The following is a 19,043-nucleotide window of genomic DNA, read 5'->3' on the forward strand; positions in this document are numbered from 1 at the left end:
AGTTTCCGGTCACCAAACTACTGCACCGTTGGTTTACAAAAGAAGGAAACTGCGGGGAACGCAAGGTTAAAGATTCTAGAATGGGAAAGCATAGGCGCCAGGTCCCACAAAGGCCCGAGTTATACAAGAAAAATATATGGAATGGCCACTACACTGATATCCAAGCAGGGAACAAGGGAGGGGTAGGGAGAGTGCAAAGGTTCTGCTATAAAAGAACAAGCATCTTAGTGCTAAACTCGAGGTCCTAAATGAAGGAGCAAGCAAGTACGGGCACGGAGAGCTAGGCTTTGGGACTGTGAACAATCCTGGACTGCTCATCTTCTGCTGCACCTGTAGTGGGTACTAGGGCCCATACACGTGCGTGGCCACAGTAGTAAATGACAGACCAAGCTCAGGGAAGGGAGGAGTAGGGCCCACATCCCGGGGTCTGGCTAAATTCAAGGGCAGGGAATGTCTGGATTAACTGTGGGCCCTGAGTCCAGTATATAAGAGTTCTGGTTCTCCTCTTAGAGTCAGAACTCTGGTTAGCACGAGACTGATGTCCCCATGTGAAACTGGAAGATGGAAGACAGGACTTCCCTGGTGGTCCAGTGGTTAAGAATCGGCCTGCCAATGCAGAGGACATGGGTTTGACCCCAGGTCTGGGAAGATTCCACATGCTACGGTGCAACTAAATCTGTGTGCCACAACTATCGAAGCCCACGTGTCCCAGAGCCCTGCTTCACAAGAGCAACGAGAAGCCCACCCAGCACAACTACAGAGTAGCCCCCACTTGCTGTAACTAGAGAAAGCACGAGCACAGCAATGAAAGCCCAGCACAGCCAAAAATAAATAAGTAAAATAGATTTAAACCAAAAAAACCACCACCAAAAAACCCAAAGAAAAAGATAAACTGGAATATGGAGGAGAGACAGGGACAGTTTTTCCCTCAGAGACACATCATCGTCTTCCACAGGCAAGAAACAAGTTCACCTATGACATCTCTGAGGTCCCAGGTCCCAAAGAAGCAAACAGGCGCAAGAAAGGAAATATGGAAAAGGGAGGGGAGATGAACGCACCCAGTGGGAAAGACTGAAGACAGATGGATGGTGAGAGGAGCTTGATTCCCACCAAGAGAATCCCACTGGGGTTTTGCTGAAAGATTCATCGTGACAGAGAACAATAAACAGTTCCTCCAAAAACTGCTTCACCAAACTCCTTGGGGCTTAACCAACTAAACCATGACATAAAATTCCAAAACAGAATGCAAATCACACCACCTTTGAACGTCGAATGTCTTCGGGATGGATAGCGTTTACTAGGCTTTCTCTCGAAGGTGCTGGTTCTTCGTAACCTGGCGCCATGTGTCGCTTGATATTCCGTCCGCCCACTGGAAAGCAAACATTTCACGGCATGCTACCAAAATCGAACGTCAGTACAGTATATGTATTTGGAAGTGATTTTTTATATTCAAGAGCTCCAGTGTAAATTTCAACTTATCTCGAACTCGTTTGGTAAAGACACACGCTAAATTTAGCTTTCTGTTTGGAAATAAAATCGTCATTGCCAAATCCAGGCTGTATTCTATATCTACCAAAGGACAAACCTACAATTTAGGGACCAGCCACTTGACCACACAAACCAAGGAGGTCCAAGTATCTGGAACGTTTGAGTAAGAGAACACCAAATTGCACATAAAATAACCTTTCATAAAACATATTAGGTAGACGTTTAACTCTTTTAAAAGGCTGTTATCAGTGACCACTTAAACTAAACCGTGGCTTTCCTTGCTATGCCCAGGAAAACACTGCTGCTTTCAGCAAGGCTCTCAATCACCCTGATGCCCAGCTGCAGCTTCCAGGCGGCAATGCTGTCTTTGTTTGATCTATCACTGCTTCATTCCAGCCATCCTCGGTTTACAATTTATCACCTGGAAGGAGGCACTTGCCACCTGCTCTAACTGCCTCCCAGGGGCAACCTCATCTCCAAACTCCCTTCCACCTCATGCCTCTTTTTAAAGAGCACAAGGGAACCTGGGCTAGGCCAAGCCCCATGGGAGTGTCCTCCCGGGATGGAAGCCTGTCTGGGCAACTTCTACAGTCCCCTGCTCATTTCAACAAAGCAGACTTCAGAACACCATGCAATGTCTCTGCCAGGCTTTGTGGTCATGACATCTCCGACCCTCCACAGGACCCATGATTTGAGTATTTCTCAGAAAGGACTTGGTACCCCCACTCCCCTCTGCAGCATTTAAAAACACATTCAAACAAAGTAATTCTTTAAACACAAGTGCAGAGCCATTTCTGTGCACAGCCAAAGAATCTGAAATGAACAAATCCTCTGGCATTTTAAATAGAGTTCAAGGACATGCCATGTGTGGGAAGAGGTTATGAAACCATGTGAAGTTTCAGATCTTGTAACCGCAATTCCCAGATCTGTAAACACGCCTCAGAAATCAACCCTGGGAGTGTATTTAAAATGGACATTTTCAGGTTTTATTCATACAGGCACATGTGTGCAGCCACAGACTCTAATTACAAAAGTCTTAGCTGGGGTCCTAAATCCTCATTTTTAACAAACACCCAGGGAATCCTCGTGCACTTTAACAGACATGGTCTTAGAATCATGAGTAAAAACATATCAGAATAAATTCTCTTTCTCCTGAGTCTTTTCAAATACTCCTGAGCCCGTCTGGGTCATTCACACACACGGTGACATCCGCTCTTATTCCTCCTGCTGCTGTTGCTAAGTCGCTTCAGTCGTATCTGACTCTGTGCGACCCCAGAGACGGCAGCGCACCAGGCCCCCCTGTCCGTGGGATTCTCCAGGCAAGAACACTGGAGTGGGTTGCCATTTCCTTCTCCTGTCACCAAATACCTTGATGTTGGCATGTGACAGGCCATAGAGCAGTGGTTAAAATATAAAACAAAGGACCCTGACTGCCTGGGGTTGAGGCTCAGCTCTAGCACTGACTGACGGTGGCCCTGGGCGGACTATCTACACCCCCGAACTAGTTCCCTTATTCGCAAAATGTGCATAATCTGAGGACCCCTCTTATTAAGGCCACAGGGAGGATTCACCAGTTGGTGCGTGAAAAGCTCCAGTGCTGGGTGGTTGACAGAGCTTTCTGAAATGATGCTCGTGTTCTACCTACAAAGGTACCGCCCAGTGTGGCAGCCACCCGCTTTCATTTGCACCGGGCTCCTGAAGCCTGGTTAGTGAGACTAATGAACCACATTTTAAAATGTATTTAACATGAATTAAATAGCCACCTGTAGCTAGTGTCTACTGTATTAGACAGCACGGTTCCAGATGAATGTCAGTGGTTAAGCATTTTGTGATTATTAGTCTCATTTTATCAAGCAGGATAGGCAGGTTGAAAGAGCTCAAATGTTAAGAAAGAAGCTGAAACGTGAGGTCCAATGCAAGTCCCTGAATGCACATCCACGGCTCCTTTTCCCCAGAGCATCCCCGCTGCCCTCCTTCGAGCTGTAAAAATGGCGCCTACCTGAACCGGAAGCGAGAGCCCAGCCGGATGAAGTCCGACCTGTTGGACTTGCTGTTTCCTGGCGTCCGCAGCCGGAAGAAGGCGTGATGCTCCACGGCGCACTTCCACAGGTGCTTGCAGGTCCGGGCGCTGTCCAGGCGGAACACGAACGTGTGCTCCTGCTCGCGGCCCTCGGAGGGGAAGTGTGGGTTCCGGTTACGCGGGTGCTGGTGACACGGATGCAGGGTCACTCCCAGCGAAGAGGAGGGACGGGCAAGGCTTACCTGGTCGTCATCCTCCACCACCACCAGCGTTAGTTTGCTCTTTTTAAAATCCATTTTGGTAATTTTCGGCCTGGCCAGAGAGAAAGCATTTTAAAAGCGCAGTCTGCAGGAGCAGCCATCTACACATTACATAGCCCTTTCCTCTCTACCGGTTACGCTTTGATTTGCTTAAGAAATCATTCATTCAGGTAAGTGTGATTATTCAGAAGCGCCACTTCCATTATCAGACACCCACACACGCAAGGGTCTGTGTGTTTTTAAAACGAATCTGGGTGTTGCCAGTATCCCTCGATCATCATCCCTCACATAGAATTCCACCACAAAAGAGGAAAAAGACATTTTTAATATAGGACAAAACTAAATTACCAAAAGAATAAGCCTATTTTGTTAGCTCCTTCAAAGATTAATATGCCTGTCGGGGTCAGTCCAAGAGAATATTCACAGCCATCTCTTCCCTACAAACAAACGAAGGCACAGTCGGTAGAAGGTTCTAATAGGTGGTCACAGAGCAGAATGCAAAACAGTTCTTCACCGCGTTACTTTGTTTGCATTGTTTACACATTTTTCCCATCACGGGGAACCCCAGTTACTTAAATGGCACAGTTCTTACCCTGACAACGTGCATGTCTACCCCATACATTTCCAGCCACTTCGCTTTATTCAGATAGGAGAGTTCCGCCTGGGCAGGGCTCTTTCCCCTTAGAGAAACCAACAAGACACGTGTGAACTGCCATGTGGACACCCACAGGAGTCTGCAGGGCATGGCCACTCTAAGGGTGCTTGGGGCAATTAAAGGGACGAGGGATACCATCTACATTAACATGACACAACCTCCAAGGACAGACTGCTAACAGAAAGAGGACAGAGCAGGGCTTACAATATGAACGCTTGAGGAAGCACTTTTGTGTGTGTAGATACGTGTACGTGTGTGCAAAGGAGAAAGGCTGAGTATACATAGCTGACTGCTCAGAGCATCCTCCTGCAGGGCAGAGAGTAGGGTGGGGCATATGGGGAGTGGGATATGGCAAGATTCTATATCCACATTTTTCTACGTTGTTTCAGTGGGATACAAGAATGTGCTGATGTCACATGCCATTTTCAAGAGTCAGAATGGTTGCGGGACATCGTGAGACCATGGTAAGTTTCTGAGTCCAGGAGTGACTCGGCACAGGCAGTGTCTGGGGAAGATGGGTGGGCAGTAGGAGAGGCAGCGGGCCTGTTCTCCAGGCATAAAACTGCCAGGCTAGGGTGACTGAGGGGGAAAAGGGGACAAAGCAAAGGATAAATGACAGGGCTGGATTTAGCTGTGGTGACCAAGTGTCCTGAAATGTAACTCTGTACAACACATGATCTAAGATTTGAGTGTCCCCATAAGGGACCACAGGACACATTTCTATAGGATTTGGCCTTGAAGTTCAGGACATGCGCACAGCCCCTGGTATGCAGACTGGCTGGATCCAGGCAGCAACCCCCTGGCTTGTTCAGGAGGCTGGGATAGTGGCCCTGGTTATTCGATGAGCAAATCAGGACCAGGCCCTGCATTTCTGAGAGAAGCCAGAATGTGGTTTGGTTTTTACTGTACAGCTCTGGAAAGAGAGATGTCCTGTGAGCCTTTGGAAAAGCAGGGCTGAACCACAGGAAAGAAAGCAGTGAAGAGCTGGAGCTGTTTCAGTCATCAGCAGAGCCGCTCCACCAGCAGATAGAGAGTCTGACCAACGTTTGTTAGTGTCTCAGTTGTGTCTGACTCTTTGTGACCCCATGGACTGTAACCCGCCAGGTTAAGGCTCCTCTGTCCAATGGGATTCTTCAGGCAAGAATACTGGAGTGGGTTGCCATTCCCTTCTCCAGGGGATCTTCCCGAACCAGGGACTGAACCTGGCTCTCCTACATTGCAGGAAGATTCTTTACTGTCTGAGCTCTCAGGGAAGCCCTTTGACCAACGCTTACACGTGACCAAATGCATACACTGGAATGCTGGATGGTAGCATCAAGGTACCTGCATTCTTTCCATCTCTGGAAGATATCAAATTCCATAGCTTCTGTCTGATTTGGAATGAACCGAAACTCAGACACAAGCTCTGGTGTGTGTTCTGGAAGCTCGCACTCCCCAAGCTCGGCTGCAGGTTTCATAAAAGGAAGAAAACACGAGACAGTGAATGCTTCTGGTTATTGCAGCAGCAAGTCCAAAGGCGCTTTTGCCCGACTGTAAACAGCACAGGTACCCCCTCAGGTATAACTAAGGCCCTCCTTTCAGGAGGACTTAACTCCCACTCAGTCCCCACAGATACATTCAGAATCCCTTCCAGTCACTCCAATGCGCTCCCCACTGGGCCATACACCATCATCTCGATTATGACTGTCTGTCTTCCGACTACTTCTCCTGCCCAGGGAGGCCATGATTACATTACCCCCACCAAACTGTAGTGCCTAAATTTGCAATAAAAGGCAACTGCCGGGAATGGGGACCTGCACAGGAACATCCGTGTAACAAGGCTCTCGTTAAGGGTGGGTCTGAGCAGCACACCAGAGTCTGCAGTGCTGGAGAGGACCAATCAAGAATTCAGTACAGGCAGGATCGGGTGTTGGGGTGGGGGAATGTCAGGAGGGAGAGGGAAGGTGTGAGGAGGGAGGGAATAGGGGGTGAGAAGGCTGCGGAAGCAACTGCAACTCAGGCAGAAGCTGGGAGGGAGGCGGCTGTGCAGAAAGGAGCAACAGCCATGTGGGCGAGCCCAAGCAAAGAGCCCAAAGCCGCCCCCACAGAATGCAGGGCCGGAGGACACAGGAGGCCCATTCCTCCTCGACCTGAATGAGAAAATCTCTCTCCACTCCCCCAGCCCTCGCAGGACAGGAGGCAGAGCCCAGAGGGAAAAGGAATCCCCCAGAGGCCCCTCTGCTCCTTTTCTGCAATTGCCTCTAGTACCTGGCCAATACAAAGTGTGGTCCGCAGGCCAGCAGTGTGGCCATCGCCTGGGAGCTTGCTTGCCATGCAGAATCTCAGGCCCCACCTGAGACCTGCGGGAGCAAACCCGCCTTCCACCAGGCGCCCAGGAGGGTGGGGCACACGTTACTTGGAAAAATATGGATCTACAACAGGGGTTTTCTAACAAATATGCATCAGAACTGCCTGGAGGACTTGTTAAAACACACATGGCTGGCCCCCACACCTAGAGGTTCTGAATCCGTAGGTCTGGAATAAGGCCTGAAAACCTGCATTTCTCTTTTTTAATTTATTTATTTTTAACTGGAGGATAATTGCTTTACAATGTTGTATTGTGTCTGCCATACAACAACATGAATCAGCCATAGGTATACATATGTCCCCTCCTTCTTGAACCTCCCTCCCACCACCCACCCCTAAAACCTGCATTTCTAATAAGCTCCCAGGTGATACTGATGGAGCTGATGCAATATGTTCCCGGGGAACATACTCTGAGAACCACTCCTTAACACAGAATCCCACCAACAAGCTAGCACATGACCAAACACCCCGAATTGACAGCAACTCTTAATGTACCTAACAGCCCTTTCCACTGGCTTCTGAGCCCAAATCCCAGTGCCCACCTTTCAGGAGAGGGACTCCTGTGGGCTTGCAGAAGAGGATGAAATGTCCCTGTCCACCCAGAGGAAGCAGTGATACCAAACTGGGAGGGCTGGTGTGGGGACTGCACGAGACAGCCTCTGACACTGGGCAGGGAACTCGGAGCTGTCTCCTCACCTGACCACAGCCCCTCAAATATGCAGCTCTCAGCTGGACGGCAGCCCTAAGACCACCAGGGGTCTGGATCAGGGTATGCGGCTGCTGGGGACTCTGGGCACAGCCACAAGTGATGCTTCTGCTCTGGACACATTTGCCCAGAAAAGGGGAGGGCTGGGCTTCCAAGGCTGGGGGCTGCAACTGACCTCTGACCTAGACTTTACCCTGAAGCTGCGGACCCAGCAAGGTCAGAAGGGCTGTCTGGAAAGAGGTCTCCTTGATATGAGCCACCCTGCAGCATGGGCCAAAGTGAGCCATGCATTTACTGGTGTGTCTGCACCAGACTTGATTAACTGTGCCTCTGACATCGCCAAGCACAGGAGAGAGAAGCCAATGACAAGGTTCCCACGAGACCAGGTGAGGGGGCTAGTGTCCCCCCTTATCATTAGGGGGACTAAAACAGGCCTGAGGGACACCCATCCTGAGGAAGCATGCTACCTGCCTTCCAAGAACCTGCCAGCAAGAGCACACTTCGCTTAGCCGTGGTGGGGGATGGGGGGTGTGGAAGAAACAGCTCAGAGGCAGGAGGGCTTGACTCCCACTTGACCGGTGTGACCTGGGTAAAGTCCCTTAACTGCCTGGGTGTCTAATGCCTTATCCACAAACCTGAAACTTACAAAGCAGGGACACACCACAAATGACTACGTTTTCCCTCCTCCCTTTCCTTTGTACCTGAATTAATTTTCAAATCAACCATAAAATTCGTTCTCAAAAGAGCAGAGCCTCCAAGCAGGGCCACTGCATCACAACAACGGAGGCACCGATTCAAAGACGACTGCAGCAAGACATGTGTTCGTGGCTCCGGCATGAGAGGAAACACCTTTCCTCTCAGTTTTCAAATGTACAGAGGCTCTCAGGAAATTTCACAGTCCTTGGGGAGCTCTTCAAGTTCATTCTGCACTTACCGATCACCTACAATAAGCCAAGTCCCCATTCAAGAATAAGCACTAACGGTGACTAAAGAACTGAAGTATCAGCAAATGGGAGTAATCTGGTCATTAAAAACCATCTTTATGAGTATGCTGCTGCTAAGTTGCTTCAGTCGTGTCCGACTCTGTGCGACCCCATAGGTGGAAGCCCACCAGGCTCCCCCGTCCCTGGGATTCTTCAGGCAAGAGTACTGGAGTGGGTTGCCATTTCCTTCTCCAATGCATGAAAGTGAAAAGTGAAAGGGAAGTCACTCAGTCGTGTCCGACTCTTAGCGACCCCATGGACTACAGCCTACCAGGCTCTGCCGTCCACGGGATTTTTAAGGCAAGAGTACTGGAGTGGGGTGCCACTGCCTTCTCCCTTTATGAGTATAAACATGATGAAATATATGTACTAAAATTACCAAGTAGAAAACCATACAAAAAAATCTGTATACGACTCTGACCAGAACTACATTTTCAAAACTCAAAACACATAAAAACTCTGCTTGTCTGTGAATAGGATGGTGGGTTCCTTCCTTGCTTCTACTCGTCTGTTGTCCTGATAGTCTATAATAAGCCTGTACTGATTTTATAATTTGAAAAAACTTACATCAAGTTTTAAAACTTGGTAAATACAAAAGTCGGAAGCCAAATCTTATTATGGTATTCAAAAAGAATTAGTAATTATGAATGAATACATCATCATTCATTATCCCATAGAAGCCAAAGAGCACACAGGTAAAGAGTCGGCAACATATGTCTATCTGATGTGCTAACGAAATTCCCTATGTGCAGCTACACATTAGTATCCTCTTAATTAGTGCTGGAGACTTTAGTGAGTGTTTCTTGTGCATCTTAAACTAAAATCCACCAATGCATCATATGGATGGAATGGTCAACACTGAAAGTCAGGCAGGCAGCCCTCTTACCCGCCAGTTCCCACCCACATGCTGATGGCTCCCCTGTCAGCGCTTCCAGCCTGACCTCTCTCGTGGAGCCTAATCTGCACTGACTCAAGAAGCTACCAGAGGCCCCACTGGCACCTCTGAGCCAAGAGACTGCACAGATGTCCCGCCGTGGAGCCCAACTCTTAGTCTAGCCATTCGCTGTTACCATCACCTCTTCTCAGCAAAAGCCTAGCAGTCACCTCTGACTCCTCTTTCAACACTGAAGCCTCATGACTGGGTCCTTCTCCTTATATTACTGATGTGGTTTGGGGGGTGTGTGTTTAACCCCCAGCCTTGGTGAGTTTGATTTTTTTACAGCTACGTCTCACTACACCCCCAGCCCCAGTCTTGGCCTTGTTCCTGTCCCTTCTCCCCATCATAACCACTGTGGCCTTTCTAAAACGCACATCTCATGGGGCCTGCCTCCTTTTCAAAGGCACCACTGCTGACGGCATGAAGCCGATGTGCTTTAACGGGGTCAAGGTCACCCACTTCTCCAGATTTCTGAGCTTGGCCCTAAGTGTACTTCTCTTTTCTGTGCCCAGGATCCTCTGTTCATTTCCATCTACCCTTCCTCCCATGGGCCTGCCACTTCCGAGCCTCCTGCAGGTCTCTCTTGCCAAAGGAACCACACTCTGCTGTATGTGTGCACACAGAGTATGTGATCCTGCCTTGCGGTCCTCAGGGGACTGGAAGCTACTTGGGGATGGAGACTGTATCATGTTCATTTATACCCCCAAAGCAGAGCCTTGTGCCTGCTACATAGTAGACCGTCGTTTGTTCAAAGGAAAAGCAATAACTTTAAAATGCTAATTACCACTAAGGAGTAATGTACCTTGTAGGCAGAGAGCGGCTAATTCCACAGCTGTTTCATATGGGCATTTCAATCTTGGAAAAAAAAAAAAAGAAAAAATTAATTCTAAATATGAACTTTAATATTCATAACTATACAAAATGTCACTAAAACTATTTTTCAGAAGGTAGTGATATTTAGATAATGATTTTTGTTCTCTGTGGTTTCTATTTTTGCTGTCTACATTAAAAAATGCAAACAACCTGACTTACTCTCCCTGTTTCCCAAAGTCAGTTCTCCTCATATCTTAAATTAACCCCATCAAGGTATAGTTTCAACTCTAAGCATAATGGGCAATTTTCCTGAATCTGGCAAGAATGGGGAAGTTTGGAAAAGAGAATGAAAAGCCCTGCCCTTTGCTTTACTAGTTTTAAACTTATTTTATCTTGATTTGACACATGCATCTTTTCAAGTTGCTTTAAGTCTTTCTTGAAACAAGGTCCTAGTGTTAGAAATAAACAGAGAGACACTATATCTAAGATGGCCAGGACAGCCAGATACACCCAAGCGATCAAATAACTGAGACACTGCCACAGAGCTGTATTACTACAAATCCAGAGATCCCATTCATACTTAATGCATACTTAATGTTGTTAGAAGAATAATAACGACATACACTGGTATAGCACTTCATAGTGTTCAAAGCCTTTTCACATACGTGTATTATCCAGTTTGGTCAATGCGTCAAGTGTGTCAGCCCCTACTATGGGTGTGGCCAGTGCTCCCCACCCTTCACCTCAGAGATGAGGAACTGAATGTTCAAGTGTCCTGCCCACCACCGGCCAGCTGGCAAATTCAGTGCTGGGGCTGGAACCCCAGGCTGCTGTGAATATAGTAACGTCAGGCTGAGGTGCATGTCAGCTGCAAGGTGCTGTACAAATCCAAGATGTCGCCACTAATATTTTTCCAGACCGAAGACAATCACCAGGTAAGAGGCTTTTAGTATGGGAGCACAGTATGGTGAGAGAGAAATACACACACACACTTTGATACACACACAATCAAAGATCTGTATCACACCGCTAAGGCGAATGTATACACTGTACAATCTAATTGTTCTAGAGTGTTCATTCCACTAGGATTCTTGTAGCACATATTCTACAGAGAATTTGCAGATTCAGAAATCACATTTTAAATCTCCTTCAGGTTATATTCAAAATCAAACTGTATTCTTGTCAAGAGCAGGTATTGCTTTTTAGATTCAGTGGGTCTTAGTTCTTCATGTAGCAGAAAACAGTCAATATGTCTGGTGAAAAATGACACAGCTGTAAAAGTTGTGACTGCAGAAATCGCATATCCTTAAAATACATACACTGCCTGTAAAATCAGTCACTTCAGTGCCAACGCTTGTCGTGCTCGACACTGTATAGCCAGAGGCCTAGGACTTAAAAACCATTTTTAAGAGAGGAAAAGGAAATGAGATGAGACATCTAAACCTCTTTCTAGTAGAATTAGAATGTAACCTCTTTACATAAATGCAGATGGTGATGAGCGAGACTTTCAGATGATCCAAATACTTGTAAGTGTATACATACTAATAAAGTATCTTGCTTGCAAATACAACAAAAGCCATTATGAATGGAGCAATGATGTGACCGGGGATAGAATGACTCCCAAATACACATCACTGAAGATATCAAATGCTCTTGGAAATGCTTCAAGCCATATAGGAGTTATTTAACATAAGATGAGGATGACCGTGATACAAGAATTAGACTCACTTCACAACGCCTGGTGTACTTTTTTGAATTTTGAAAAGGGAACAAGGGTAACAAGTTATAAAAAAAAAAAAAAAACACACACAGTGAATTATTTAGAAAATACACTATGATCTATCTTGAGTTAATGGTTAGAAAAAAAACATACTTACTTTCCTGAAAGAATGTCATGCCTGAGTTGTAAAACAAACAGGTACCTGATAAACATATACAAAAGTCAACAGAGGGTCACTGTTCCCCAGCCACTTCCAATCCCCAGCTTCCCAGCACTGCTCCCACCCCCATGCAGTCCGGAAGTCTGCATTGTAACAAGGGAGTCCAGGTCAGATGAGAACCTGGGTGGAAGCATCTCCTCCTGTCCCAGGAAGGCATTCCAGAACCTAGCTAGGAAGGTGAATGCATGTAGGAAATTTGCAAGATACTCAGAGGATGGAACATGGAAAGCTGCACGGTCCAATGACGCCTCCTCAATGCCCGTGGGCCTCCAGGAGACAGACAGACAGACATACACACACACACACACAGCTCACACAATCCAACAGGTAGGGTGGAACCACTGCATCTGACCCTCAGCTAACCCTGCCAGCAGATTTCAGGAAGGATGCAGCTGATTGTATCAAAGAGTTTGCAGCTGACTGCAGTGAGCGACTGCTGGAGGCTTTTTTTCTGCTGAGCTTACCTGCAGACTCTGCCTTCAAAAAACACATGTGTGCACATACACAGACCCACACACACGCACACAGGAAAACAGAAATCCCGGAACTGGTCAAGGAAAATGGGGAGGAAGGCAGCAAATAACACCAGAGGAGTTCACTGAAGTAAGAGATTAAGTAAGTGTCCTTTTTTACCAGGAGGATGTGGGCATCAGAACCACTTACAGTGCTTTGTAAAAACCAAAGCTACCCACGCTCCGCTCCACACCTACAGAATGAGAATCTTACACGCAAGAGTGGTCCCCAGGAATGTGATTTGTTCAAAAGCTTCTTGGGTGTTTCTGATTCACAACCCCTGGTTAAGAATCACTGGCTTTGATGACAGCTAGAAGCAGCACACTTTATAAAGGACTCTGAAGAGGAGCCCTAGGACAATGTAATTTTTTGAACTTTGAACACAGTGCACACAGTCACTCTCTGTGGGATGGATATAGGATAATGTGGGTGACCCAGACATGTGGGTGGTGGTGAAGGTTCTAGTACATTCCAGAATGTTACTACTTCTGACAGGCACTCAACTACTATTAAACGGAGTACCCATATTAAGGAGGAAACAGCGCTGATGTGGCCAGAACTTCCAATTCCTATAGGAAATCTTAACTGCAGAAGCCCATAGGCCCCTGCCATGGCAGGGCATGGTGATCATGTCAGTCATTAAAGTGCTACTTAGATGTCACCTCCAAGCCAGGGGCCAGAGCCATGGACCACCCATCACCACTGCTGTGTATCACAGACGATGACAAGGGGAGTCTGGGGAATCAAAAGCAGCAGGAGACTGAGCCGAGAATCTCACTGACAGCAAGGTGACTGGAGGGAAAGTCCACACATAAAATGTGTTTTAAGTCTCTTTTGCTTCAACACTATCTCTGAAGTCTCAGAGGCAGACATAGGCAGGTATACCAAGGAAGAAACTCAACGGGGTGGGAAGTCACCATGAAGGAGCACCAACGAATCTGATACTACAACAATCGAGGGAATATTTGGTAGCCCTCCTTAAAGAAATAAAACGGCAGTTTTGGATGGTGAAATGCTCTTCTAACATCTGCCTTCCCTTTTGGTATCTGAGACAAAAAATAAAGTTCCAGAGACCAACTAGCCAATTTACCCAAGGTCCGTCAAGACAGAAATAAGATGAGAAGATATACTTTTAAATTCTGATTTACTAAGAAAAGGTTCAATCAGGCAAAGTTTTCAACAGAATGCAGAGATAAGCACAGGCAAAGTGTTCGTAACTTTTGCTCAGAACAGAAAGACAGCAGATGGAAGAGGTGGCAAGCCCACAGTCTAGAAGGCCTGCTGATTATAACCAAGGCAAGTGCTATGGGGTGTGAGTGGGTGGAAGGACCTTGCTTCGCATCTTGTCCTACCTTGTAAACTCCTCACGAAGGTTGTTCGGTTCTGAAGAATAATATTTAACTCGAAAGTGCAAAGCATAAGCAGGTCCAACTAAGCGTTTGGAGATGGAAGGTTGAAGATGTTTTCCCCCAAGTTTTGAAGATCACAGAATGGACAAAAAGGAAAAACACGTTAAATCTATTAACATATCCACCACACCACTGGAAATTAACAACAGAACATACAAAGCAATCCCAGTTTGGAAAACTAAAATGGACTTTGGTGTTGACGAAAACAGTGTAGTTAGTAATCTCATTATGGAAGAAAATCCTACTCATCTAGTGAGTCACTGAGAGCTAACGCTTTACTTTCCCCCCTGACTGCCAAGATGCCCCAGTGACACTAACTTTTAACAAAACACTAAGTGGGCTCTAGGAAAGTGACACATAAACAGCCAAGTGTTCTGTAATCTAAAAATAACCACAGTAAAAAGACTTTAAAAGTATTAAATTTTTAAAAAATTACACACACATAAACCACATTGAAGAAATGTGGTTACCACAACATAACATCAGAGAGCAGGACCAGACTGTCAAAGACCCCGCCAGCTCTGCCTTCTCTGAATCTACTTCATAACCCCCGACAAACGACTGTCATAGGCATACTCGTGTTTCTGAACATCCTATTTTTCAGTCCTCGTTGGGGGAAGTGTCTAATTTCAAAAGAGGGCAGAGTGTGCTTTTTAACATCTACTAAAAACTCCCATTCACATTTTAAACTCTTAACATTTAGCCAATCTTAGGAAATTAAAACATCCTTAGAACTGAATCCATTTGAAAATGCTCCCAAGTTCTAATGAAAACGTAATACTTCAAAACACTGGCAACGGAGTTCACTCTCTGAAAAAGTAGGAAGGTAGTAGACTGAATTCTGCTTACTTACTTTTCATCTGCTTTTTTATAGGTTTGGAATGATCCAGCCAGTGCTGAAAGAAAGAAAAAAAAATTGTTTTTCTTTTAGGAATAGTTTCATCAATAAGATTTTGCAGTCCCCTGGAGTTACCCTCCCCTATAAATCTTAGTAACTAAAACTAAAAAACACAGGTTTTTTGACTCGGTCCCCCTAAATTCTAAAATTAACGACCAAAATTCATGACCCTTTAAATGACCCACACTGAAGATGGAAAGACAGGAAGGAATTTGCCTGAGATAATTCTGCTCTGGTCCATGAAGGTGTTTCAACTTCCTCTAAAACCAGGGCTGGGCCTCCCTTGTGGCTTAGCTGGTAGAGAATCCGCCTGCAATGGGGGAGACCTGGGTTTGATCCCTGGGTTGGGAAGATCCCCTGGAGAAGGGAAAGGCTACCCACTCCAGTATTCTGGCCTGGAGAATTCCATGGACAGCACAGCCCATGGAGTTGCAGAGTCAGACACGACCGAGCAACTTTCACTCACAAAACCAGGGATTGGACCAGATTATGAGCTCTTAAGCTGGTTACCTGCAACCTGCTCGGTATAGTATAAAAATATCTGTGCTTCATGAAAAGATATAAGCATCATTAATTATTAGAGAAATGCTAATCAAGACTACAATGAGGCATCACCTCACACGGGTCAGAATGGCCATCATCAAAAAGTCTACAAATAATAAATGGTGAAGAGAATGTGGGGAAAGGGAACGCTCTTACACTGTTGCTGGGAATGCAAACTGGAGCAGCCACTGTGGAGAAGGGTATGGAGGTTTCTTCAAAAACTAAGACAGAACTACCATTTGACCCAGCAATTCTACTCCTGGATAAACACCCAAAAAACCCAAAAACACACATTCAAGAAGATGCATGCACCCCAGCATTCACAGACAACCCAAGTGCCCATCAACAGATGACTGGTTTAAGAAGGTGTGATATGTATACACAATAGACTATTACTCATCATAAAAAGGAATGAAATATTGCCATTTGCAGCAACATGGATGGGCCTACAGATGATCATAATAAGTCAGAGAAAAGACAAATATCATATGCTATTACTTACATGTGACATCTAAAAAATAACAAATGAATCTATATATAAAAAAATGGAAACAGACTCACAAAAAAAAAAAAGGAAAAAAAAACTTATGGTTACCAAAAGGGAAAGGGGAGAGGGATAAATCAGGAGTTTGGGATTAAACTACAGATACAAACTACTGCACATAAACTAGATAAGCAACAAGGATTTACTGTTTAGCACAGGGAAATATATTCAATATCTCATAACAACCTATAATGGAAAACAACCTGATGAAGATTTATATATAACTGAATCACTTTGCTGTATACATGAAACTAACACAATATTATAAATTAACTATACTTCAGTTAAAAAAAAAGAAAACATATCTGTGCTTATGGACATCAAGTTCATTTTTCCTGGGAAGAGTTAGCTTTCCAAAGAGGTGCTGAAAATAACCTAAAACCCTTTACCTAATTGATCTATAAAGTCCCTTCAAGTCAGTGGCGCCATCATCAGCCTTTTTCTCCTGAGTTTTCTCATGATAGAACTAAGTCTCCACTAATCTAGTAACGACCATAAGCCACGCTGCCAAAAGTCCCTGTTCATACACGGGTTTTTTGACTCGGTCCCCCTAAATTCTAAAATTAACAACCAAAATTCATGACCCTTTAAATGACTCACACTGAAGATGGAAAGACAGGAAGGAATTTGCCTGAGATAATTCTGCTCTGGTCCATGAAGGTGTTTGAACTTCCTCTAGCTTTCACCAGAAACACCAGTCTTATCCACCCGAGGAAATTACAAAACCACTTCCCTCATATAAAAGTTCCTCTCTAACATCCAACTTGTTGGCGCTACAGTCTTGAGGAGCCTTGGGAGCTTGACTTCCATGGAAAACATTTAAGAACATGACACTGTGAGCCCCTCCAGGCGAACATGCGCCTCAGAGGGCAAGGACCACGCGCTTAATCATCTCTGAGTTTCCTGTGCCACACACAGAGCTGGCCACCCAGCAAGCCTTATTGGATTCTTGAGAAATAAATAAATGTTCAACATAATTTTTTTAAATGGGGCAGAAAGGGACTTTCCTCTATGGAAACTCCGCGCATGTGGAACACTGCTGTAAGGACAGCAGTTGGAACAATACAGCACAGAGCGGGTTTCTCAATAGCTGTTCAGAATCAGAGGTCACTCTGCTGACCGTCAATATACTTTCAGAAGCAATCTAAACCCTGGACATTCTAATAATGAAAACGGGAGGGACTGAGTGAGTACAGTGTACTCTACCCCTCACCAAAGAGCCCGTTACGAGACTCTGTGGGAGGAGAGGGATAAGGCAACACAAAAGCAAATAAGAGATGAATTATAACACAATAAGCTGTGAGCAGTGCAATGGGAGACATCGGCTTTGTCATCCCTGCTCCCCAGCGAGGCAACTGAGTGATAAAAGCCCCAGATCCCCACAGCTGGATGCCTATCTCAAAGGCTTGTGCACAGGATGCTTCATCTCATTGTTAATAGCTCTGAATGAGAAAGGACCTAAATGCCCATCAACAAAGACGGATTAAAAAATGACTCCTCCATGTAGTGAAATACTATTCAGCCTTTAAAACTGATTTAGGCCTATATTTATTGATGTGGCAAGAGATCCACAGCACAATGTGAGATGAAAAAAAAAAAAAAGCAGGTAGGATCCCTTTATAGAAAATTATTATTTCCTAGCAACACATGTCCATAAGAATTTATAAGAGGTTATTTCTGAATGTGGGACTGTGAATGATGTCTACTTATTTTCTTTTTCACGTTTCTGCATTGTTTCTTCCTTTTAAAGAGAATATTATTTTCACAGTGGAGGGTATGGTGGGGTGGGCCTGCCAGGTTGTCAAATTTTATTACTCATTCACCACTTGCCTATCGGGTGGTTTTTGATGATCAATTTGTCTCATTAGAGTGAAGTCTCATTGCTGCCCCTTAGCCAAGCTGAAGTCCTGGACCCTTAGCCCCTGGGAAAAGGACATACAAGGACTTATAAAGCAACATATTTACTTTCCTGCCAAAGTAAGTATCATGCTAATGGGTTGACTAAACCTGTTCTTTGCCTCACTTTCAAATGAATTTATCCATACCAGGCAAGGAACGTTTTCCCCACAACCAACCTCTAATCTTATTAGCCCTGGAGGCTCAGAGCTTAAAGGAGCTTGTCCCATTTCTTTCCTTTCTCAAGTCTCCTTATCATATTTGGAATAGAATAAATTTCAGCCCACTGCTCCTCTCCCTCTACTGTCAAACTCTAATCTTAATCCAGGCCCCGCCTGTATCATTTCCGGAGCTGTGGTTTTAAACCCTGGCTGCACATTTCAGTCACAGATACCCAGGTTCCACCCAAGATCATTATACAGAATCCTAGATCATTAGTGTTTTCCAAAGGCTGCCAGTGTGCTCATTAAATATTTAATGCTGAAGTTTCCCTGCATCCTCTCCTACCCAAGAATATGTCCTAATAATGACCCTGGGAATCCTGAAACATCCACGACCCCTTCTGAAGACTGCTGTCTGAGGTTTGTAAAATCTTCAGCAATTTCAGGGTTTACGAGCCAGATGGCTACGGCCCGGTGTTAACTGACAGGCATATCATGGCTGGATGCTCCCCCTGGACAGCAAATGCCCTTCCCTCTGACCACACTGCTAAAGAAGTTCCCCTCATCCTCATGCACTGGCCCCCATCCTTCCCAGCAAGTCACCAGCCATGGAGCCTTGCCTGGAGCAGGACCTACCAGGATGGAGGTCTAGGGCTCACAAAGCTGGGGAAAAAATCAGCAACAGCTCCATTTAAAAAGCTCCTTGACCCTGGGTGTTCTGATCAGGTTTGCTCATCTGCATCAGAGGCAGTAAGAAAGCCAGTCACAATCCTAAAACGAGATGATAAAACCTTTCTTGTGTCCTACCAGTTCAAACTGACCCAACTTCCTTCTTAGCTGCAGGAGCTGACTAGACCCTGATCACTCGTATTTAATCCCACAAGACCACCCTGGGACTTAAAGACCCCGGATACTCAGGCCCAGTGTGGCA

The 19,043-nt window shown here is 45.6% G+C and overlaps 1 protein-coding gene across 3 annotated transcripts in view; it reads right to left on the reverse strand.

Annotated features, from left to right (window-relative positions):
• The window catches only part of EPB41L4B (erythrocyte membrane protein band 4.1 like 4B), a 170,608-nt gene that overhangs the window by 75,761 nt on the left and 75,804 nt on the right, over positions 1-19,043 (reverse strand). For all 3 annotated transcript variants that reach the window (XM_055579252.1, XM_055579253.1, XM_055579251.1), the window contains exons 3-12: positions 14,924-14,966; positions 14,014-14,092; positions 12,086-12,130; positions 10,198-10,250; positions 5,747-5,867; positions 4,361-4,448; positions 4,117-4,205; positions 3,751-3,820; positions 3,488-3,657; positions 1,260-1,369 (exon numbers count right to left, since the gene is read on the reverse strand). In XM_055579252.1, the coding sequence (XP_055435227.1) occupies positions 1,260-1,369; positions 3,488-3,657; positions 3,751-3,820; positions 4,117-4,205; positions 4,361-4,448; positions 5,747-5,867; positions 10,198-10,250; positions 12,086-12,130; positions 14,014-14,092; positions 14,924-14,966 (868 nt within the window). The remainder of the gene's footprint in view (positions 1-1,259; positions 1,370-3,487; positions 3,658-3,750; positions 3,821-4,116; positions 4,206-4,360; positions 4,449-5,746; positions 5,868-10,197; positions 10,251-12,085; positions 12,131-14,013; positions 14,093-14,923; positions 14,967-19,043) is intronic.

The sequence above is a fragment of the Bubalus kerabau genome, chromosome 4, assembly GCF_029407905.1.
Source record: "Bubalus kerabau isolate K-KA32 ecotype Philippines breed swamp buffalo chromosome 4, PCC_UOA_SB_1v2, whole genome shotgun sequence".
Lineage (NCBI taxonomy): Eukaryota > Metazoa > Chordata > Mammalia > Artiodactyla > Bovidae > Bubalus > Bubalus kerabau.